Source organism: Chinchilla lanigera, unplaced genomic scaffold (assembly GCF_000276665.1).
Source record: "Chinchilla lanigera isolate Chin_1 unplaced genomic scaffold, ChiLan1.0 scaffold00042, whole genome shotgun sequence".
Taxonomy (NCBI): domain Eukaryota; kingdom Metazoa; phylum Chordata; class Mammalia; order Rodentia; family Chinchillidae; genus Chinchilla; species Chinchilla lanigera.
This window is the reverse complement of record NW_004955443.1, coordinates 19,450,363-19,474,543: the sequence shown is the minus strand read 5'-3', so window position 1 is coordinate 19,474,543 and position 24,181 is coordinate 19,450,363. Positions and strand designations below refer to the sequence as shown.

The 24,181-nt window shown below is 52.9% G+C and overlaps 1 protein-coding gene across 1 annotated transcript; it reads left to right on the top strand.

Moving 5' to 3' along the window:
- Positions 1 to 7,414: 7,414 nt before the first annotated feature.
- Slc34a2 (solute carrier family 34 (type II sodium/phosphate cotransporter), member 2) lies at positions 7,415 to 22,171 on the top strand (the record flags this gene model as incomplete). The annotated part of the gene is given in 12 exon segments (XM_013518107.1): positions 7,415 to 7,529; positions 7,616 to 7,750; positions 8,805 to 8,933; positions 10,164 to 10,307; positions 11,723 to 11,834; positions 14,072 to 14,267; positions 15,043 to 15,138; positions 15,902 to 16,022; positions 17,301 to 17,468; positions 18,438 to 18,554; positions 18,642 to 18,766; positions 20,063 to 22,171. Coding segments are annotated over 12 exon segments (2,079 nt in total). The 3' UTR covers positions 20,687 to 22,171.
- Between the last annotated feature and the right edge of the window lie 2,010 nt (positions 22,172 to 24,181).

Here is a 24,181-nt window from a genome sequence, read left to right as displayed (position 1 = left end):
GATTTCTTCCTTTTTACGGCCCTGCGGTTGCTTCTGGGTCAAGTCCTCTTGCTGCACTCTTAATCCTGAATTGTTATTAACCTACCGCACCTGGGCCCGGTACCGGAGAAAAAAAAAAAAAAAAAAAAAAAAAAAAAAATGGCAGATGCATTTATTTGCGAGCTGTGGTTTGGGGAGGAAGGACAGGTGATAGGCAGCGCCTAGGAATTGGCCAGCCCTGCTTTTCGGCTGGGCCCCTCCCTGACCCGAGCTCTGTGACAGGACCAACTCTGTCACTTGCTGCGCGGACAGCCCCAGGCTCCTGGTGCTGCTGGGGGACTAGATGTGTACAGCGTGACTCCCACGTGCTACCAGGCTTGTTTGTAGTTACTTATCTTTTCTTTCTTTTTTTTTTTTTTTCTCGGTACCGGGAATCGAACACACGACCTTGTGCTTGCCAGGCAGGTGCTGTACCGCTGAGCTAAATCCCCAGCCCCCTGCAGTTACTTATCTAAGGTGACCAAACGTCAGACTAGTAGGCTCTTCCCATCAGCGCAGGTGGCTGTCAGCTGAAGACGTGTCCTCCAGCTGTCTTGGACAGACAGAGCCCTCAGCTGTCCATGTCAGAGGCAGAAGGTACCAGGCAAGGAGGCTGTGAGATGTGGACCCGGTGGTTTGGTTGGGAACTTGGAACGTTCAGGCTGGCAAAGGGGATGTTCGGTACAGAGTTAATTCAGGCTCCCTGCAGCCCCAGGGAGCTGGCACCGGAGGGAGGAGTCGGATGTCTCCCTTTTGCTTGGTGAAGTGGGGACTTTCCCAAGCGTGCTGGTTTCTGGGAGGCAGCTGGTTTGTGGGTTGCGTTCTCTCTCGGACCAGGTTCCTCAGGAGGTTTTTGTGTTAGCTCTGACTACAGGGCCTTGTTTGTTGTCACTCTCCCCTGTATTTTGTTCCTCCCTTCCCCTCCTGCTCTGCCAGGTCTTTAACTTGTTCTGTGTTGGGAATTCTTAGAAAAGTGTTCCTCCACAGTGGCTATTGTTTCAAGTTGTTAAGGACTGACTGAACCCTTTGTCTCAGGCCAGCTGATAATGATCTTTTCTCTAGTTTCTGTCATCTTGTAAAATGGGTGGCAAAGCAGGACATGCTTTGGAAAAGTGCTGAACAAATTCCCCTCTCCTACCTCCCCAAATCATGCAGCCATCTCACTGAAGCAAGTCCAAGTCCCGAGTGGTGTGAGGACAGGTGTCTGGATTTTTGCTGTGAGATAGGAGAGATTGAAAGGTTTGGAACAAACTAGATTTCAGTGCCATTGCAGCCACCACCCTCCCACGGTCAGAACCACTCACCCCTTGCCTCCTCCACTACGAGCTGGAGGGACCGGGACTGGGACGGGGACAGGATGGGGGTAGCAGCAAGGAGCAGGCAGCTATCCCAAGGAATTTCTAGTGAATTAAATGCAAGTGATGAAAAGGACTGCAAAAAAAGATTGCGGTACTGTGTGTTTTATATTTATACAAGTTAGTTTTTTTTTTTGGGGGGGGAGGTCCCGTGCCGGGAATCGAACTCACAACCTTGCGCTTGCCAGGCAGGCGCTGTGCCGCTGAGCTAAACCCCCAGCCCCTATATTTATAAATGTGCCCCCTTTCCCCTAATACTGTGCAAGAAATTGATATAGTTACAGGTTAATCACACGGTTTATTTTTCAATATAAACACAAGCTGGAAGTGCAGGATGAGAGCAGGGTTGGGGCTCCAGCTTGGAGGCAGGACAGCTGTCCCGTTATAATTGGGCCCCTGGAAACGGAAACTGGTCAGCAGCCTGAGGCTGGGTCCAGCTGCTCCTGCCTCTGTCTCAGCCCCCACCTCACCACCATGTCCTTGGAGGGATCGTTTCGCTTCATGATGGCTAAAGCAAGCTGAAAAGTAGCCATCACCGGGTTGGGAAGTTTTGGTCTTCAGGGTCATTCTTACAGAGTACAGAAGAATTTCTTGGGTGTACAGAGAGCGAACACTGGGTTGCGTGACTATGTATTGTCTCTGAAATTGTAGCGTCTGTGTGGCTTGAAGCTGTTAGTGTCTCTGTGCCTCAGTTTCCCCTCTTGGCACTGGTGACCAGGTTGGTAGTAAAGGATGAGTACTTGATAGTGCCTGTGAGATGGGACGAGTTGATTTGTGCACAGGACTTAGCAGTGCCCCGTTCACGGTGACTGACTATGGGGCAGACACTGTCCCCGAGCTGGGGATAGGAGGCCGTCCTGCCTGGGCCTGAGGCGGTGAGTGCAAGTCTGGCCCAGTGTCTGTGGGGTCAGTGCCCTGCCCTCCCCTCTTCAGGGGGCCCTGTGGGCGGCTGCTGCTCTGAGCGTGGAGGCGCAGCGCAGGTCCTGGATGGAGAAGCCTGAACAATGCAAAGTGCAGAGGTTGGGTGACTTTCAAGGAAGAATGAGGCTTCTTGGCGCTGGGGCCCTGAGAGCTGCAGGAAGTGGGGCAGAGAGGGTCCCAGCCTGCTCAGCTGCAGAGACCGGTGGGGGCCAGGCCAGGGTGGGGCAGATGTGAGTGCCGCCTGGGGCCTCATTTGGGTCCCCAGCCTCCTCCAGAGGATTCCCTCCTGCTGTGCTGCTGGCAGGTAGCAAGAAGGTGCTGGTGGGTGCAGCCGGCCGGCTGTGCGGGGAGAGGAGGGAACAGCTGCACCGAGGCTGGGGGCGGGACCTAGGGCTCCAGCGATCCCCCAGAGCCACTGCTCAGCAAGCAGGGGAAGTGAGCTCAGATCCGAGCCGCACCCTGCCCACCTCCTGGGCACAGTGCGGGCTCCTACAAGGCTGGCATTTGCTGAGTCCAGGCCTCTGGGCTGCCTGAAGCCTTGGCAGAGTCACAGCCTGTCATTACTGTGCTCGTGGCCAGCATCTCTGCTCATCAGGGTGACTACTCAGGGTGGCCCCGCGGCCCCGCCCTCCGCAGCTCTCCCAGAAGCTCCCAGAGCCCGGCCCAGACCGCTTGTGCCCCGGTGCTTCACGGGGGTCGGGGCCGGAGAGTCTCCCCTCCTCCCAGCCCCTGTGGTCAGTTCTGTGGGAACACTCCTGACTCCGGCACCAGCCGGAAGATTTAAACCACCCAGGACACTCCCTTATCACAAGACAAACGTTAGCACCTTTCTCTCACATGCTTTGGGTTCTTTTTAATGAACAAATATTTACAGAGGGTCGCACTGCGCTGAGTGCTGGGGAGGATGCGTCCCGCGTAGGGCAAAGGTAGGGCCCAGACTCTTTCATGTTCCTGATGCAATGCGTTCCCAAAGCCCTGTGTGACTACGGTTCCCAGGAGATGGCAGGGTCGCATTTTTCGAGATGATGAAACTGAGACTCAGGAGGGGCGGGCCTCTGCACAGCCAGCCCCGTCCACCCTGTGGTTCTGTCTCCTCCCTGCAAGCCACACACACACCGAGGTCTCCGGAGGCCGCAGCTCCAGGGACCTGCAGGATGCTGGTTGCTTTTGCCGAGAGGCGCTGGTGAATGGGGCCTGTGTGCCCAAGCTGAGGAGCAGAGCGGCCATGTGGCTTCCAGGTGCCTGCCAGGTGCCCTACATTGCCCACTTCGTAGGCGCTGCTGGCCCTGTGGGTTGGGCAGGGCTAGGAGGGAGTGGACAGCTTTGCTGGATGTCTGCCGAGAGGGGGCAGCAGCGAGATGTGGGGGCCTGGGGCTGCCTTGCTGATCTGCCCGGTCCGGCCAGGTGGCAGTGAGGGAGAGGAAGGTACCTGAACCAAAAGCATCCAGTGCAGGAAATCATTGCTTCATCGGGGAAGTGTTTCATAACGAATACTTGGATTCAGAATAGGGAGAAGAAAGACTTCTGAGAAGTCAGGACATTCAACAGAAAAGCGCCTTTGCTTTTTGGTGGCAGTAACTTACTTAATAGTGAACGAGGTCCAGGAGCTGATAGAAGCCAGCGCAGGCCCCACACAGAGGTACTGAAGGTGTGGCCAGTCACACCCCCAGCCTGCGCTTTCTGGTCTTTCCTGGTCTCTCTGCGAACAGCTGGTGCCTGTGGCTTGTGATACTATTGGGCTCTCAATGACCCTGCTTCTGTGTTCATGAGGCATGTCTCTGTTCAGTTAGGTAAGGAAAAGGACTCTAAGCCTTCACAGCAAACATCTAATTGTGCTCCTTAGACTTTACTGCTGGTGGGAGTTTCCCACATGCATCTCTACACAGTTGCTCCATCCACCATATTCCTGGGTGAGGAGGGATAGCCGCCTACCAGGAAGACTGGGCTGGTGTTTTGGTTCTGATCACCACATTCCTTCCAGGAACCCTGTATGGTGACTCCTTAAAAATATAAAGTGCCTGCTTGGGGCATGGAAAGAAAGCATTACAGGTGGTTTCTGCCCTCTAAGATTTAGAAGGCAGTAGACATGCATAAGAGAGATAGGCAGCCCTAGAGCTTAAGATTCTAAGAAGAAGGTGGTAGAGAGTCCTAATAATTTAAAATTTTTTAATGAAATTACCTCCAAGAGCAGAGAGACCCTCGAAGGTCTATGGGAAGCCCTGATACAAGCTTTAGCTTTGTGTGCTTGTGCCCTGCTTTCTAGACTTTTGTGTCTTGTGGGTGAGACAGGGACTCTGTGCCATCCAGGCTGGCCTTGAACTCACTGTAAGCCCAGGCTGGATCCCCCGGAGCTCTGAGGCTCTGGAGTCTGGCCTCTGCCCCAGTGCAGGCAGCGCCTGCTGCCCGACTCACCTCAGGCCCCCAACTGTGCCGTGTGAGTTTCCAGCTGTCCGTCTCTGGCCTGGCCCTTCTGTCTCCAAATGCCTAGCATTTGCTGCCTAGTGACCACCTGGCAGTCCATCCCACACCACTGTGACAGCTTTTAGATGAGTAGTAGGAATGACTCCCATTTAATGAGCACCAAAGAGCTGCCAGGCGCCATGCTGAGGTCATGATCACACCATCGCAAAAGGAGCCCAGAGAGGGCAAGAGCAGCCCTACAAAGCTGTCCAGCAGGACCAAGAAGAGTGGGACAGAAGGAGGGGGAGACAGAGACAGACACCGCGCGAGCTCCACCTGTCAGGGAGAGACAACGTGCCCGGCGTGACATCAGTGTGACTCACCTTCCCCCAGCACGGGTTTTACGCACAGAACTGGGGAAAGGAGATGCTAATTTGACAGGTAGATGACTTCCACTTGACGTGATACTGATGAAGACAAGCTTCTTTCCTAACCTCCCAGCACTGAGATTCTGGGCACCCTCTCCCCATGCTCCAGCTTGACACCCAAAACCTTGACAACCCAAACCCTGTCAGCATTGCTTGGGGGCTGGGCATAACTCTTCCGGAGGTTCACTGGACTTTTATCTCCTAGGTCTTTGGTTCCAGTTCCGGCTTTGCCTCGGATGCCCTATCTCAGTTTCACCATTCATAAAATGAGGACGAGGGTACTCACAAAGGGTCCCTGAAGATTAGCCGGGCATGGCTGCTCCTGCTTGCAATCCCAGGGCTTGGGAGCCTGCGGCAGGGGACCGGGGCCACTTGGAGTAGCGGGCGACAGAGGGTGGGGAAGCAGATGAGTGTGCGTCGAATTGTGTGCCAGGCGTGTTGGGCTGGGCCGGGCCAGGCAGACCAGCTGCTGCCTGGTCAGTGGGCCACGTCCCAGTGTGATGAGGGCCCATCAGATAGTGACTGAGAATCAGGGATGCTAGCGGCAGGAGGCGCAGACTGGAAAGCTTTGATCAGGAAGTGGCAGGGGGTCGGGGTGAATCCATTCGGTGGCTGCTGCAGATGACCCCCGACCTCTGTGTACAGAACCGGGACTCTGGCTCTGTCCTCCACTGGGCTGGGGCATCTTCCTCCTTATCAACGGCAGAGGCTCTAATCAGACAGAACCAGTTCGCCGGCGTAACACTCCCTGCCACTGACTGATTCACGATTCACTCACCTTTTCATTTAGGTGTTTGCACGTGGTGCACCTCAGGGTGGGTCTTCCGGGGCTCAGGTCAGGTGGTGGAGAGGTGAGCAGAGACTCCGGAGTCTGAGAAAATCACACCATGGCTGTGACCTTGGACAAAATGCTTCACCCCTCTGAGAGCCTCAGTTTTCTCAGGCAGGAAATCTGTACACGACAGAGTAGCATATGTCTTTTTTGGTCTCCATTACATTCATTCTTCAGTAAGTACTTACTGGGTACCATCGGTTTGCTACGCAGAGCTTTGGGTCCTGAGATGCAGTGACCTTTTGTTAGTGCTTGAATTCTGGTAGGAAGGGGAATGGACTGATTTCAGAAAAAGGAAAGACGTCAGAAAACGCAGGTTCTGGGGAACTCTTGGAGGAAGTGATCAGAACAAGACGGATATTTATTTCCTGAGAGCAAATATTCCTAGATTTCCTAGTTCCTAGAAGTGAAATTATTGGGCCCAGAGCCCACCGTTTCCCAGAGCTTTCCTCTGAGGCGCCAGTGCTCCTCACTGCTGTCTCCAGGATAGCATCTTAAACTTTAAAAGAATTTTGCCACTTTGATAGTTACTTGATACTGCATACCTTTCCAGCAAAGGTGAACTCTTAGTTTTTAGGAAGACTTCTAGGTGCTTGTACTTCCTTTTCTGTGGATTCTCTGTCCTGTGGATTGTGCTGTCTGATGTGTGTCGGAGGATGAAGCGTGCCAGAGAGGGACCGCCAGGTGTGTCAAGAGCCAGTTCCCAAGCGCGGCTGCGGACGGAGAGAGTGAGCTCCGAGGCCATCCTTGGCAAGGGCTAGAAGCAGCGTGGTTCTGATAAGCGGTAATAACCACCAGCAATCAGAAGCCTGATCCATGCCAGGCACTTTCCAGACCTTTAGCCGCACAGTAATCTCTCATTACCATAAAGAATTATCTCATTTTATAGATGGGAGATTGCAGCTTTCTGCCTAGAGGCCCTGCTGATGAGCCTCACGGCGGGGCCTCAGGCCAGGTCTGAGGTGTCACTTTCACAGAAGACCTGCATGGTGGGTAACAGAGAAAGAGCTTGTGTGTGACCGTGTGCATCACACATCCCTTAAATCACACCTTACGTGAGTCCCTGCTTCGGCTGTGTATAGATCCGAGGTTGCCCCTGCCGTGGGAGCCTGCTAAGGGTCGTGAGGACACTGAACACCACACCACAATGCAGAGGAAGGATGTACACTGCACTTCTGACCAGTGCAAGAACGCACATACACACACACACACATACACACACACCAAGGGATGTGTGGCTTATCTAGGTTTGAGGCCAGAATGGACAAGCGTTGAAGGCTGTGGTGTGACATCAGGACAGCCTGGGTGGCATTGCAGGATGACAAGGGCAGGAACAGGGCCCTCCAGCCTCTACTTGGAAGCTCTGAGCACAACACCTTCCTGAGGGAGGCTTCTCTCCGAAGGCCATTGGCAGCACCTCTTCTGGTGGCTGTTTCTCTAATCTGTCTTTCCACCCACAGACTATGGCTCCTTGGCCTGAACTGGAAAATGCCCAGCCTGACCCCGAGAAATACATCAAAGAGGGCACAGGTCAGCAACCCAGCATAGAGGCCAAAGGCAAAGACACGGACCGAGGTGAGTGCGCTCGGGGTTGAGAGCCCTGCGAGGCTGCAAGAACAGTTGGCCAGACTCTTTATGCCCTTTGCTGCTTCTCTGAGCAGATGCCAGCGGGACTCCAGTGGCCAACATTGAGCTTCTGCCCTCCTACTCCTCTGTGGCACTGATAGAGGAGCCTACCCAGCTGGACGACCCCTGGAATATACCGGAGCTCCAGGACACTGGCATCAAGTGGTCAGGTAAAAACGCCAGGCCACCAGGCCTCTGAGGGGACCTGCCTGGTGTTCACCATCACCGTCTTTGGTCACTCTCCCCTTTCATTGTTTCGCTGCCTTGAGAAGCAGGGTGCTGGCTAGGGAGGCCACCTCACTAGGAGGGGTTAGTGTCAGAGTACGTTGGTGATGGGAGGATTTTGCTTTCGATGTGTGTGGGGCATTGGGCGTAATCAACACTGTCTTGGTCCTTGTAATTCACTGCCTGCTGACCAGGCTCCGGGTGTTACTGGGGGTGTTGTGGACACAGCCATGGGAGATCTGGGCTCTAGAAGACAGAATACATAGCTGGAACAGCTGGGGTGTGAGCAGATGTTGCTTTGCTTTCCAAGCATGGGTGCAAGGTTAGCCTGCAGACCAGATGGGTAGACGGGCAGGGAGGAATGGGGGAAGGGAGCTGGGAGGGAGGTGAGACCCACTTTATTTATTTATTTTTTATTTTTTTGGTTTTTTTGGTTTTTCTCCGGTACCGGGAACCGAACTCACAACCTTGCACTTGCCAGGCAGGCGCTTTGCCGCTGAGCTAAGTCCCCAGCCCCGAGACCCACTTTAAAACTGAGTGGGAAAAGCTCAGTGAAGGCTGAGGCATCGCTGGATGTCGGGCCCAAGCCCTGGGAATCAAGGCTGTGGTTGCTACCAAGCAGCCCCATCTAGGAAATATTCCATGCCAGTTCTGGAGGTGCTTTGCACAGTCATTATCTCTGACCTGCACTTAGCAGGCTGCACTGTGGTTCAGCTGAGCATGGCGCCTAGTGCACCCGTCTGCACCCCAGACCACACTGAACCCCTCCTCCCAAGTGCACTTCTCTTTCGAGCAGGTCCTAGGGAACAAACCACAGGGGTAGCTCCTTGGAAAATGGCAGAAATGGACACATTCCATCTCTGGGTTTGTGGACCTGAAAGCCCAGCTCCACCTGGCCCGGAGCGGGGGTGGGGACTCCTGTTAGCCGCTGTAGAAATGCTCAGAAGTGTCAGGTGCAGACACTAACAACCTTGTGCCTTCCTCCTCACCTTCCTGTAGAGAGAGACACCAAAGGGAAGATTCTCTGCATCTTCCAAGGGATTGGGAAGTTCATCCTGCTTCTGGGATTGCTCTACTTGTTTGTGTGCTCCCTGGATGTCCTCAGCAGTGCCTTCCAGCTGGTTGGAGGTAGGGGGACACGCTCTGAGGCTGGTGTGCACTTGCGGCGGTTGGATTTGGGTCAGACGGTAGCAGCAACTCACAGCCCTTTGGAGCTGCAGCCCTCAGTGACTCAGGACTGAAGTGTTGCCCCCGTCACCTCATGCTGTCCCTGCCCTCCATTGCAGCGCAGTGATGGCTTGGCTGGATGGCTTAGGCCGGGACCTGGGGCTGGAGCCGGTTCCCAGCTGTCAGCCTCTGCCTTTGTTCACAGACCCCCAGGCAGGAAGCTGTACGACCTCTAGACTTATCTGAGGGCTCTGTGTTGTCTCTTCCCCTCTGCTCAGAGACTATAGATTGAGAAACAATGTTCTCTTAAGCCAAAGCAAGTGGGAAAGATCAAAGCCAGGCCTCAGGGGAAGGCAGAGGATGGGAAGGCAGGAGTCCCCGCTGGGGAATCTGCACCCCCAGCACACACCTCCCAGGGATGAGTGGCCACGGCGTGTGCTGGGTGGGTGACAGCAGTGAGCGGTACACCCTGCCTGCCTTCAGGGATCCTGACTCAAGCATCCCTCCCGTCCACAAAACAGAGGGCTGAGGCTCAGAGCCCAGGCAGCCCAAAGACTCTGTCTGGAGTGAGCAGGGCGGCTTCCGCCCTGGATCGAGCACCATGATCTGCAGGACTCGGCAGGGGGCTCTCCCGGGGGAGTGTGAGGGACACTGATTTCCCGCTGTCAGTTCTGCTTTCCTGACCCGTGGCAGCAGTGAGGGGCTCCACTTGCTCCTTATTTTGGACCAGCCACACCCCCTGTCTCTAGGGCTAGGGCTAGGGTTGGATGGAGAAGAGCGAGAAGATTGCTTGAGGGAACTTCTGCATTGGGAGCACTTCTCCGAGACAGAGTTAGGGCATCAGGAGACCCATGAGGCCCAGTGTGGAGCTGAGGTCATGTCCTGACCAGAGAAGGCCAGCACAGGGCTCGTTCGTGGAGGGAGCAGTTGAGAGGTGGGAGACTGCAGGAGGACAAGAGGAGCAAGGGGCTGGTGCCAGGTGGGGAGGCCAGACCAGGGGCGGAATGGAGGGGCAGGGGGAAGCCACCAGGGCGCCCACCTCTCAGGGCAGTGCAGGAAGAAGCTGGTTCCATGGACCCGCACAGAGCTGGCGGTTGGGCACCTGAGCCTCAGCCGGCCAGCCTGGGGAGACCTCTGTGTTCGGTGCCACCGAACTGCCCCTTGTCATGTGCACATTGGTTTGCCTTTCAGGAAAGGTGGCCGGGCAGTTTTTCAGCAACAACTCCGTTTTGTCCAACCCCGTGGCGGGGCTGGTGATTGGCGTGCTGGTGACCGTCATGGTACAGAGCTCTAGCACCTCCTCGTCCATCGTTGTGAGCATGGTGGCCTCCTCACGTGAGTCTGGGCCCCCGGGGGGACACATGCATTGGGCAGCCTGTCCATCCAGGGAACCTCAGTCTTACTCTCACTACCCCCAGACCTTGTGGCCATTATTCCCGTCCTGTCCAGCCATGGTGCTGTACATTCTGCTCTTGGTCCCGGTGGCCTCCTGTGTCTGAATGGCTGAGCCGGAAAATAGTCACTGTTATTCAACAGCTCCGCTCTGGAGGCTGTGACAGCTGCCCAGTCCAAAGGACACTAACCACTGTGGCCATTAAATTTCATTTTAACCTTATTAAGTTTAAAATATAAAATTCAGTTCTTCTGGTTACACTAGCTACATCTCAAGGGCCGACTAGCTACGTGTGGCTGGCACTCAGCACAGTGCCTATGGATCATTCCCGTCACTTTAGTAAGTTCCCTTGGACAGGGCCAGTCTGAGTGCCGAGCACAAGGATCCTACCCACCTCACACAGGGCTTCCAGACAACTGGCCTTGGGGAGGTGTCATTCCGAACTTGTACCTGTCTGTTGCTTGTTCTCTCTAGGGAAAGACTCTTAGGGGGTGAGGGAGAGGCCCGTTTGAACTGATTTATTTTTAACCCAAATCTCCATTTTGAATCAAAGTAAACTGAAATTTTGTGGGGGGCAAGTTAAAAAAGATTTCTTCAAAACATTTTACTTCCTTTTGTTCACCCTTGTACTGGGGAGTGAACCCAGGGCTTTTGCACCGAACTACCTACACCTCCAGACTTTTTAAAAATATTTTTTGTTTTGAAACAGGGTCTCGCTAAGTGGTCCAAGCTAGACTTCTGTTCTTCCTGCCAAAGTGCTGGGATTACAGCCATGAGCCACCGTGCCTGGCTAAAGCATGTTACTTACGTGTCTTAGAAAATGGTGGCAACCCACTGATTTTGTTAGCAAAAGCACTGATCCTGCTAGGAATTTGTCTTAGAAATATCCAGGTGTTGGGATCTGGAGAGTGTGTGATGGCCCCTGAAATAGGAAACTGAGCATGGCCATGTCCAACAGATTCTCAGGTGCCCAAGACCCTTCAGACTCATTCGCCGGCATCCTCAAACAGTGCTGCTTCCTTCCTCGGCTTTTACAGCCTGGCCTTGTACCTGTAGTAGAAGAGGCCGTTACCGAAAGCCATTTTTAAGATGGGATACATAGGAGGGCTTCAGAGGGGCCTGTGGGTACCCCAAGATTGTGTGCAGGATTATGGGGGGATAGCACACATGCAGAGCTCCAGGGTGACCTGCCCTGGCTGTCCTCAGCTACAGAGTGAAGCGCATGACCCAAAAGCGCTTAGAAAGTGCCGCTTCAGGGCATCATCGGTAGGGATGAGTCTGGCCTGCCTTGGGCCCCACGAGAACTGCCTCACTAAACTCACCTCACTAAACTCAATGGCTCTTTCTCCCACTGCAGTGTTGAGTGTGCGGGCTGCCATCCCCATCATCATGGGGGCCAACATCGGGACCTCCGTCACCAACACCCTGGTGGCGCTCATGCAGGCGGGAGACCGGAACGAGTTCAGAAGGTAGGGGGCTTGGCCTCAACCCTGGCAGCTAGCGGCCTGGCTGTTTGGGTCATGGCCCGGCTCATTCCTGAAGCTCCTGGAAGTGGCCACAGAGGAGGCTGGCCAAGGCGGGGAACCCTGCTCCCTGGTCCGCACCGCCAGATAATAATAGCATCTCCCACCACCGTGTTATCTCAGTGATTAGACAGTCACACAGGCAAGTGTTTAGCAAGTGCCTGGCAGCTAGACAGGCCTCACTAACCACGAGCTCTAGCTGGAAACTTAGCTGCTGGGTGGCGGATGGGAACAAACCTAGGAAGGGTAGGATTTACCGTCTCGCCTAGTCATAAATAATTATAACTTCAGAAAACCTCTCTATATTTTTTGGCCAGCTTTACCTACCTGTACCACATTTTTTCTTAAAGCAGAATTAGTTTTTTTGGATCTGAAGATAGAGCTGGCTGAATGTAGGCAAAGGAAACCCTTTTCTTCCAAAACGGTGAAAATGACGTACATTTCAAACTTTTCTCCTAACTGGTGATGGATTTTTACCAGTGTTTATGAAAATATAGAAGCAATCCCCAGGCTGTCTCTGGGATGTGATATCGGGTGGTGCGGTCTGGCAGCTGACAATCCAACAGGCTGGCCGGGGAGACAGCCAGCGTCCTCCCTGTCTGCTGGTGAGCAGTTGGCAGATGTCATAGCAGCTGGTCCTTGGTCCTAAGCTGCCTCATCTGGTTCCTGATGAAATGCCCTGATGGTCATAATAATACATGTGAAATGGGGTGTTTTCTAATTTAACCTCATGAAGCCAAGCAGGCTTTTCCATGCTTCATTTTATTCATGTTGAAACTCAAGGAGGGGGACGCAGCTGGGATGCTGTCCAGGTTTTTTGTTTGAGGTTTTGAGTCTTTACACTGATACAGTAATATTGCCTCTGGGTAACCTGTGAGACAGAAATTTAAGATCTATGGAGGTGTCTGCATGTAGAAATCTAACTGACTCAGCTTGCCCCGATTTGGATATCTCAATATGCTTTCAATAACATCATTCAATAATTCCTTGGGGTATATATCTTTCTTAGTGGTTTAGATTATTTTCTTAAATTCTTAGCATAACAATTACTGTCTCAAATATGTATAAGGTTCTTAAAACATTTTTCCAAACTACTAGGAAATATTTGAATCACTTTACAGTGCATCAACAGTGTATGAAAGTGTCTTTTTGAGGCAGTGTCTTGCTGTGTAGTTCAAGCTGGCCTTGAGCTCACTTTGTAGCCCAAGCTGGTCTTGAACTCTGCAATGATCCTACTGCCTCAGCCTCCTGAGTGCTGGGAATACAGGTGCGCGCCACCACATCCGGCTGTGAAAGTGGATATCTCAATATGCTTCCTCTCCAGGAAGAATAGTGCTTTTTTCTTTTTCCTTTTTTTTTCTTTTGGTCTTTTTTTGAGACAGGGTCTCGCTATGCAGTTCAGGCTGGCCTTGAGCTCACTTTGTAGCCCAGGCTGGTCTCGAACTCCCGACAATCCTCCTGCTCAGCCTCCTGAGTGATGGGATTACAGGCTTGAGCCACCACTCCAGGCTTCCAGGAAGAATAAAAATACTTTTAAAATATTACCTAGCATGATGAAAATAGGAATAGCTAATAGGTGAAAATCTGCGCTTGCAAATCAATTTCGTTTATTACTCGTGAAGCTCAGTGTCTCCTCCACAGGTAATAATTTGCTTCTTCTATCTGTTCTCTCCCATGGTCCATTTGGATTGGGGGTCCTTTCTGACCTGTGGTGTTTTCTAAAGGAAAACGTAATCTAGAGACAGGATGGAATTCAGGGAGAGTCTTTGAACCTCATGGACAGATGCAAAGAGTAGCAGATAGCAGCCTTGTTTCCTGTGGAGACTTCACGTGCTTCACCAGACTCAGGATTCTTTTAAAAAAAAGTTTAAGGATCATTTAGGTAGAGAGCTTTGGTTACCTGCTTACTCATCTCCACCTTTCCAAGAGAAAGGTATATGGGCTTCAAAAGTTGTCTTGATGCAGATTTTATGAGCAAGGTTGTTGAGGGAGAATTACTCCATCCCAAACTCGCTGGCTGGCCCTCACCTGGCTCACCTGCAGTGGGAATACTCATGCCTCTGCGCAGGATTGCTGTGAACACAGAGAGGGGAGCGAACACTCTCGTGTACACAGGTGGGTGGCAATGAAGAGACTGAAGACTCCACTCACTGACTGATCTAGCTGTGGGTTTTCCTCCCTAGAGCTTTTGCAGGGGCCACTGTCCACGACTTCTTCAACTGGCTGTCCGTCTTGGTGCTCCTGCCCCTGGAGGCCATCTCCCACTACCTGGAGAGACTGACCGGGCTTATAGTGAACAGCTTCAACTTCCAGAATGGAGAAGAGGCCCCAGCACTTCTGAAAGTCATCACAGACCCCTTCACAAAGCTCATTGTCCAAGTAAGCACTGAGCTTTGCACAGCCTCCCCACCAACCCTGGTGCATTGAGTTTATGCACATGCAGAGAGCCGGGAAACACTGGGGGCTGCTTCTGGAAAACAGTGAGGAGGAGGAACTTTCAGGACACTTTCTTGTGCTACTTGCAGGGCCTCCCAGTGCTAGCTAGCCATGTGCTCTACCACTGAGCTGCAGCCCCAGCCCAGGGACACTTGATGGCGTAATTCACCTTCACTATTTCTTGACATTGACATGTGGCATCTTTTGGCAGTGGGGCTGAGGCAAGTGCCTCTTAGGGCTTCTCCCATGGACCCTTGGGACCACTTCCCAGTACTGTCCCCACAGCAAAGGAAAAGGCACTCCTTTTTCCCAGGGCCCACCGTGGCCCTCTGGCCCCTCGTGTCTGGCTATATCATTGAAATGGAAAGAGGCTTTGTGGACGTTGCTGTAGGGAGAAAAGGCCAGCTGGGACCTTGAGCTCTTGCTTGTACCTTCTGGGTTCCACTGTCCGCTGGTAAGCAGTGAAGAGCTACATCTGCTTCCCAGACCAGTGCCCTTGTTTGTGCAGGCATTTCTTCCCGGGTTGAGCCCCTGCTAATGATGTCTGGTGCTGTCTGATGCTGCTCCCTGAGGTGTGCGACAGCAACAGTCCCAGATAATGCCTGGAGGGGCTCAAGGGCAAGTTCATCTTCCCAGGGGCCCTATAGCGAGTGCAACCGCCTACTGACGTTTCTGTCTTGAGGACGCACTTACGGACTATCTTCATTGCCTTCCTCAGCTGGACAAAGACGTTATCAACCAAATTGCAATGAATGATCCAGAGGCCCAAAACAAGAGCCTGATCAAGATTTGGTGCAAGTCTGTCACCACCGTGGTAAGTTTCCAAGAATGCCTGCGACTCGGTGGGTGAATCCTGGCATCTGAACCCCAAGTCTTTGACTCATGGTGGCAAAGAGAAAGTCGGGGGAAGAAACATGGAGGCTCCTGGAAAATCAAAACTGGACAGTGAGATTCCTAAAAAAGTCCCTGGGTTCTGGCTGGGCTTAGGCAGTAGGATCCTGCTATGCAAGTCCCTGGGTTCTGGCTGGGCTTAGGCAGTAGGATCCTGCAATGCTGCAGACACATTATTCCTGGCGTCTTGCGATTGATGTGTCCCAGAGAAGGCATATCCCTGGCTGTTCATCTGCCCATTTCTGGAGCATCCCAGGATTGTGCATCACACTACATAGGTGCTGGCAGTAGGTGGCTTCTTGGACTTTCCAGACTTTTCCAGAATGTTCCTCCTCAAAAAGCCCACAGTTTTCTGCCATCCCACACGGGGAACTTACCCAGCCTGCTGTGTAGTCAGGGAAGGCTCCCCCTTGCCTACATGCTGTATGTGTCCTTTTGTTTCTTTGGGATGCTAAATACTGGAGGCTAAAGGACAAGAAGAACTAGATATTTCTAAATGGTGGTGGCGGGTTTCATTTGTGGAGTTGTTCCACAAGCGCTATAAAGATGGGTAACGAGTCCTGCAGAGAGAAAAGGAAGGTTAGGGATGTGGCCACAACACATGCCACTGTCTGCTCTGCCCCTTGCCCTGCTTGCCTCCCCACCACCAGTCAGTGTGATGGACACTTGCCACGTTTGTCATGTAGACTGAGATGAATGTCACCGTCCCCTCGTCTGAGAACTGCACCTCCTCTGCGCTCTGTTGGGTGAATGGCACCCACACCTGGACCTTGAAGAACGTGACCTTCCAGGAGAACATTGCTAAGTGTGAGTGAGGCTCACCGTGTTGACCACTGGAGCCATCTGAGACACGAGGGGGGCCTCCGTGGGGGAAGGAAAGAAGGCCCCAGGAGGTATCGAGCACCCACCCAGCCTCAGGCGTGGAGCAGTGTGCTCTCAGGGCAGGGGAAGGTGCGGCGACAGGCCCAGGGTCCCACAGAAAGGGACAGAAGTGGGACTTGAAGCCCAGTCCTCCACCATGGGAGTGTGTCCAATTCTAGATGCTCCCTCCATGTCACTGACCTGGGAGGTGACAGCCAGTTGGGAGAGTGATGTGAAGCCCATAAACACACTTCCTGTGGGTCCCTTCTGTGCTGCGGGTCCCAAGCAGGGAAGGGGTTGTGACACTGAATGAGACAAGGGCTCTGATTCTTCACCTCCTTCTGTCTGCGTCACTTCTCTGTCACCTCCTCTTTGCAATGCGAGGGCTTGAACTCCGAGCTCCACATATGCTAGGCAAGCACTCTACCACTGAGCTCCACTCCTAGCTCTTGTTTTTTTTTCAACTTTGGACAGGGTCTCACTAAGTTGCCTAGGCAGGCCTCAACCTTGGCGATCCTCCTGCATCGATCTCCCAAGTAGTGAGGTTTATAGGTATGAGCCACATGCCCAGCTGCTCTGATTCTTTTAATAAGCTGTCACGTCACTCCTGGAATCTTCTCCAACTCACATAAACTGACCTAGCGCATCTAGTTATTCCTCCTACACCCTTCTGCATATCTCTACTTCTCTCCTGGACCTGCTGACAGTAACTCTGAGAAGCAGTGAGCCTTGATAACACCAGCTCCATCCCTCCCCACACACGTGAACTTACTAGCTCTGATGTTCTAAGTTCTGTGCATCATTGATCTAACCATGCTTTGCTGGAATTAACATAGGGACATATTAGAATGTTGAAAATAAGGCTTACAATTGACATTGACCTCAGAGTTCAGGCAGCTTTGGTCTAAGTATCAGTGAAAAGCAGCATGCGTTTTAGAGCTAAATGAACTGGGGTGGATGCCCTGTCTACTGGTGATGAGCTGTGTGATTTTGAGGACCTCACTTCATCCTTCAGGCTCAGCAGTGCCTACTGCTCACAGACAAGCTCCTCCCAGGGCCATATTTAGCTGCAAAGGAGTCTGGGAAGGGCTGACTTCATTTTGAGCCACCAGTTACTGAGTGTTCAGTTATTGACTGAGATCTTGTTCTTATGTGAAGGATGTTGGGGGAGATCTGCGGCTAAGGGGCTCCCTGTCCTCCTAACCAGGCTGTCCGTCTCTTCAGGCCGGCACATCTTTGCAAACTCCAACCTCTCAGACCTCATCGTGGGCATCATCCTGCTTGTTCTCTCCCTGCTGGTCCTCTGTGGCTGCTTGATACTGATCGTCAAGCTCCTGAGCTCCGTGCTCAAGGGCCAGGTGGCTACCATCATCAAGAAGACCATCAACACTGGTAGGTGTTTCCCTCCCATTTGGTCTACTTGTGGCACCCTATGGTCACCCCAAGGGATCCTTTGATTTCTATCGTGCAAATGGGTCCCTCCTGGGGTGCCTCTCTTGGATCTGCTAAGATGCAGAAGTTAAGATGCCATTGTCCTAGGAGTTCTGTGTCCTGGGGAGAGGACACAAGCTTCCATGGAAGATCAGGAAGGCCCAGCGAAAGAGCCATGAATAGAGCCTTCCATCTTGGCAGGTTTTATACACAAGCCCAGGGCTTTCTTGGGTCTGAAAGGAGCCCTCAGGCAATGGAGAAAGGCTAATGGAAATCCACCCTCAGCCCCAGTAACCTTCTGGAAGGAAATGTGGTTCTGGATAAATATACCAGCCTCCTGATGCAGCCAATGAGACTCCATTGGCCAAGAGGAGCTCCCACCTAGTAAGCCCTCTTGGCCTATGAAAGCTTACCAAGCAATGGTGTCATACTCCTGAAATTCACTGAAATGCAGCCAAGGACATCTGCATCCCCAGGCTGTCCCAAGAGTGAACTAAGTGACTGGGTGCTGGCCAGCATGCAGGGCCTGATCCAGTTGTGCAGGTGGGGTGAAGGCCGGGGTTCATAGTGTTGCTCCAAGCCACTGCATTTTCTCCATGCTTTGTTAGGTGGAAACAGGTAAAAGGTGTGAGTGGGGAACCAGGGCGGGAGGAATTGTGGAGGTCTAAGTGCCCCAGCGCTTTGTGGGCAGAGGGTAGTTTATTGGGTGGGTTCAAGTATTCCTAACCCTACCTCCCAGCATGTTTTTGTCTTCATAACTCTCACCTATATCCTTGGTTGCACCCACTGGAACATGCAGGGTGGAAGACCAGGGAATGACAGTCTCAGTCCACATGCAGACACAAGCCCTGTCCACTGGGGACCTAAGGAGGTAGAGCCGGGCCCCAGCTCCCGCCTTCTGTGAAACGCCCTTCTCTCTCTGTCTTGCAGACTTCCCCTTCCCCTTCTCCTGGGTGACCGGCTACTTGGCCATCCTCGTGGGGGCCGGCGTGACCTTCATCGTGCAGAGCAGCTCCGTGTTCACATCTGCCCTGACCCCGCTGATAGGTGAGCTTCTCCCTGGCTTCTTGGGCCACCACTGCCATTTCCTGTCATCCCCAAGCCAATGTCATGTGCTCTGTGGTCTTCCCCCAGGTATCGGTGTGATAACCATCGAGAGGGCGTATCCACTCACGCTGGGCTCCAACATCGGCACCACCACCACCTCCATCATGGCGGCCTTGGCCAGCCCAGGCAGCACCTTGATGAGTGCACTCCAGGTCAGGACCCACTGCTGGGGCTGAGGGACCAGGGGCCCGGAGGACCAGGGGGTGGGATGCAGCCCCATCCATGGCCTCAAGAACTGGCTTCTAGCAAGAGCCATGATTTCCATTAAGTTCAAAAAGATGGAACTGAGATGCATGGGGGAAGCACAGGGAGATGGAATTGAGTAGCTCAGTGTGAGGACACCCAAGGCTATCTGGTCCTGAGAGCGGTACCAGACTCCTGTCATTGGTGGTCACTTAAGGGTGAGAGGCCGCAGCATACAGAGAGCTGCAAAGAGTGGGAAGGAAGCCCGGATGTCATCTTCCATATCTCCTGGGGACTCTGCCTGGGCCGTGGCCAGAGAGGTGCCTGGTACCACCTGTGAGAAAGTGGATAGGTCCCTGGGCTGGCTCCCGTCTCCACGCCTGCCCTCCATGCCTGCCTCCTACTCACGGGACTTTGCCAAAGTAGCAGAACCTCATGGCACCTTGGTTTTCCCCTGGCAAGTAGCCCCACTTGGTTTATTTTGAGGACTGAGATAAAGCACAAATGTGCTTGAAAAGGTTGCCCCACACACCACATGGCAAGCACCGTCTATTGGTGCTGCTGAAGCCATCTTTGCTTTCTCTCTGCCTGCCTTGGAACGGCCACTGAGCAGGCAGCCAGCGATCCTCTGAGCCTTTATTTCAATCCATCAACCTCTTTTTCTTTCTTTCTTTTTTTTTTTTTTTTTTTTTTTTTTGGTCTTTTTAAGACAAGGTCTTGCTATGTGGTTCAGACTGGACTTGAGCTCACTTTGTAGCCCAGGCTGGTCTCGAACTTGCAACAATCCTCCTGCCTCAGCCTCCCAAGTGCTGGGATTACAGGCGTGTGCCACCATACCTGGCTCTTTTCTTTTTGGCCGTACTGAGGATTGAACCCAGGGCCTTCACACTGAGTGAAAATCCTTTTCCAAATTTTTTAAATTTTGGAATAGGATCTTGCTGTTGCTATGTTACCCACCCTGGCTCATACTTGTGGCCCTTCCACCTCAGCTTCCAAGAATGCTGGGATTGCAGGCATGACCTGCAACCTACTGGCCCACCTTTTGGGTCAGCTGTCACCTGCTCAGCTGCAGGCAGTGGGCCCAGGGCACAGGAAAGCAGGGGACAAACCTGGGTTAGATAGACCACAGGCCCTGAAAGCTGAGCTGTGATTCACCCAGATCACCTCCCTGCCTTGCCCGTACAAGTATCAGGTTTTCAGGGCACTCTAGACCAAGAACCTAACTCCCCCTTCACCTTTCCAATGGGTGCGAATTCCTATTTCAGATCGCCCTGTGCCATTTCTTCTTCAACATCTCTGGCATCTTGCTGTGGTACCCGATTCCGTTCACCCGCCTGCCCATCCGCATGGCCAAGGGCCTGGGCAACATCTCCTCCAAGTACCGCTGGTTCGCCATCGTCTACCTCATCATCCTCTTCCTCCTGGTCCCGCTGGCGGTGTTTGGCCTCTCGCTGGCTGGCTGGCCAGTGCTGGTGGGCGTGGGGGTGCCCATCGTCGTCTTCCTGCTCCTGCTGCTGTGCCTGCGGCTGCTGCAGTCCCGCTGCCCGCACATCCTGCCGCAGAAGCTGCGCACCTGGAACTTCCTGCCCTTGTGGCTGCGCTCGCTGGAGCCCTGGGACCGCGTCATCTCCCAGCTCACCAGCTGCTGCCAGAAGCGCTGCTGCTGCTGCCGCGTGTGCTGCCGTGTGTGCTGCCTCATGTGCGGGTGCACCAAGTGCTGCCGCTGCAGCAAGTGCTGTGAGGACTTTGAGGAGAAGGAGGAGCCGGGGGTCCCCGTCAAGGAGCCCGGGGCCTTCAGCATAGCCATGACCCAAGAGGTCCAGGGTGAGAGCAAGGCCCATGCCGATGCCCTGGACGCAGTGAGCTCTTGCACCATCACGGCCTTCTAGGGGCAGCCTGGGGCCGGGGAGCCCCAGGAGCCACGTGCACCTTCCTTTTGCTTCTGCAGCCTTCCACTGCCTCACAGAAATCTCCCCACCCAGAAACAGTCACACGTGTCCCAGCTCCTCCCCGCTGCAGGGCGCCGTGGAGAATTAGAGCATGACCACGTCCACTCCTGCACACGGCTGCAGTAGCAACTGTGTCCAGGCCCGGGCCAGCCTTTCCATTGCAGAGGACAGAGGAGCAACCAGGGAAGGCCTGTGGGGGCATCTGTGTCCGCACAGAGCTCTCCTTTTTTATTCTGGAGCCTGTCTGCCCCAACAGCAACAGGACCAGAGAAGTAGGGGATTGTTGGGGACCATAGGCACAGGCCTTTCCTGCCTGGCAGGGCTTAGTCACCTGGGAAGGGATGGCTGGGCCAAGCAGCTTACCTGGGAGCTACCTGGAGGGGCTCGGCATACACTTGGCTCACCTGTCTGGACAGAGGGCAGCAGAGCGACTCTTTCCTTCCCTGGCTTCATTTAAAAGCCAAACCGACAGGCACCAGGGCTACTGCCCTCTGCCACTGTCTTAGTCAGAAGTCATCCCTGTTGGAATAAGATATGCAGTTCCTCAAAGCCTGCTCCCTCCCCTGGAATCCTTGGAAGCATCTGTACATGCAATAGTCCTGCAGTTTTTTGCTAACTTATTAGGGCCAGCCTCTAGTGGTCAGCTGTCATCTGTCCATCCTACCCCACCTGGGTGCCCATTGGAATTGGAATCTCCGAGCATCTTACCTCCCCACAGATGAGCTTTCGTTTCCTGCCCTCTCCTCGCACCTGCAAAGCTCCAGCCTTTCCCTAGAGGGAGGCAGGCAGGGCTGACGGAACTGCTGTCTGTTGGTCTGTCATGCGCAGTGGGTTCCTGTCCTGAATGCTCCTCCTGGATGCCTTCCCTGTATCTCCCGGAGCCCCTGGCCCTGTCACACCTCTGCTCCCCACCCTCACCTCCTCCCCGGCAAGTGAATTTCATCCTTATCCAGAAAAAGGGAGAGGTGTGGTGGTACCCCAAGACGCTGTCCTCCAGCATCTCCATTGGAACAGGTTGGGGTACCAAACCGAGCCCTCTCTGATCCCCCATGTAGATACCCATCCCCAAACAGAGCCATTTATACTTTATGGCCATGTACCTGTACAGCATTTGCATAAGTTATGTAGTAAATAGTTTATGGTTTTATGTATTTTAGTGTCTCATTTGGAAATGAGGCAGGGTTCCTCTATGAAATGTAAAGACAGAATGAGCACCTCTGTATATTTTGTGATACTGCCTTTTAAGCATGCCTCTGGGCCATGCCACCCCACACCCTGTACATATGTAAGTTAAACCTGAGCAGTGGCTGTGGCCATCTTTGCACTCTGATTTTTTAAAACTCGGATCGTTGTATTTGTGTTGATTGTATTTTTTACTGGTTGTGGGAAGGGAGAAATAAAAGGGCTAATCAAACCCAAAAGGAATAAAGGCTTCTGTGGAATTATTTCCTTAAAAGTATGAGACCTCTTCCTCATAATCTATGGGTCCCCTTGTTCAAAAACCCAGGAGAAAAGTGCATGGAGGGACACTCACACACCCCTTTCTTTATTGGCCATGGAGATCTGCTCCTGAGGGCTGCGCTGAGCAGTATTAACGTTTAAGGTACTGCTATGAACGTTATGGTTCATCTTTATATTGTGCAACGCCAGTTTTGAATGCAGCCATAAATGCAAGCTGTTAGCTCAAAGTGGGGTCACTGAGTTTACATAACTCATGGTTTGTGGCTCAGGCATCCATTTTGTTCCTAACAGCAGAACTGCACAGGCTCCATTGCTTCTGCACATGTGCTCCCAAAACCACCCTCCCCATGAGTGGGGGAGAGCCGAGAGGGAGGATGGTGAGGGGCCATCTTGCTTTCCCAGCCTCCCTGATAGCTACCTGGTTGGCTAATGGAGGGGAGGAAGGGTACAGTAGGCTCCTTAGCTGTGCTTCTCAGAATGCCACTGTCTGGCTTCATTTCCTGGCAGGTCTGGTTTAAATGGAACACAACTGTCCCCCTCGGTGCCCTGCCCACCTGTGCCAGTGAAGACAAAGTGTTAAGCGTACATCCTAGATGAAAACACGCACAGGCAGTGAGGCCAGCAGCTCCTTCTCAGGGTGGCTGAAGCACATGCTTAGCATGGGGTTGGCAAGGTAGACTGATGTGAAATTTGCACTGATTGTTTGGGGACCTGCGTTCCACTCCAGGCTGTGTCATTCATTGTTCTGTGTTGATTCCCTCATCTTTAATATGGGACAGGAAAGGACACTTGACTTGCTATGATTATTAAGATGAAGTAGAGTTGGCTCTCAGTATCCTGGGGAAGGGGAAATTATTTCTAGTACAATCATCCTGCACCTCCCGCTGCAGATACCACCTGTAATCCCTGCAGTCTGGAAGGCTGAGGCAGGAGTGTCACAACTTTGAGCCCAGCCTGGGCAACTTAGCAACTTAGATACTGTCTCAAAAAAGGGCTAAAGATGTAGCTCAGTGGGAAGGCACTGAGTTCAATCCTCAGTATTGCAAACAACCAAACAAAAACAGATATCACATCTGAGATTCTCAAGTCTCATATAAAAGGGAATAGTATTCGTGTAAGGCCTGCGCACACCACGTGACAAGAAAAATCGGTACATGTTGAATACAGATGTGATTTTTAAAAGTGCTTTTGACCTGGGGTCGGTGAGTGCAGATGCAGAAGGCCTAGCGTGAGCACAGACCCCTGGGCATAGATGGCTGACTGAATGCCCAGCCCTTATTGGTTACTGGAAGGGCGTGGCATATTGTGCCTCAGAGCTTCCGGCTTTGTTTGCAAAGCGAAAGGCGGAGTTGGGGGCTGCTGTGAACCAGGGAACACACCAGAACTGTCCTGAGATTTCGGGTTAAGGTGGGCAGGACAAGTGCCCTGGGGCTTGGGTCAGGCAGGCCTGAGCTCCGAGGCCCCGGAGGATGGATGCCAAGAGTGCTGCTTGGTTTGGAAGATGAACATCGCGCAGACCTCGGGAGCACAGGCCCCTCCACGGCAGTGACGGGTGCTGCTTTCCTGGGTGCTGGCATGTGTCTTGTCAAGGTTGAAAATTAACTCAACCTAGGTCATTAACAACACACAACACTGTCACCTGCCCGGTCCTCCACCCTGGCTGCTGGGATGGTCCTTTCCTTACTCCATGCCCTGTGCCCACATCATGTGCTGTGGCTATCAGGAGCACCTGTGGCATTTTCCCCACCACCCACTGCGCTGGCTTTTTTTTTTTTTAAAGAGTAAAAGAAGGATAACATAATAATAGGGGGGACTTAGCATATTACAGACAAAATGGTAGGAAATTATCAATGGTTATTGTTTTACATATTGTTATCTACAAAATAGTTTCTCAGGAAAACAAATAGACAAATAATAGTGAGTTACAGACAAAAGAGGTAGGAGATTATCAAGAGTTGTTGTACTATACTTTGG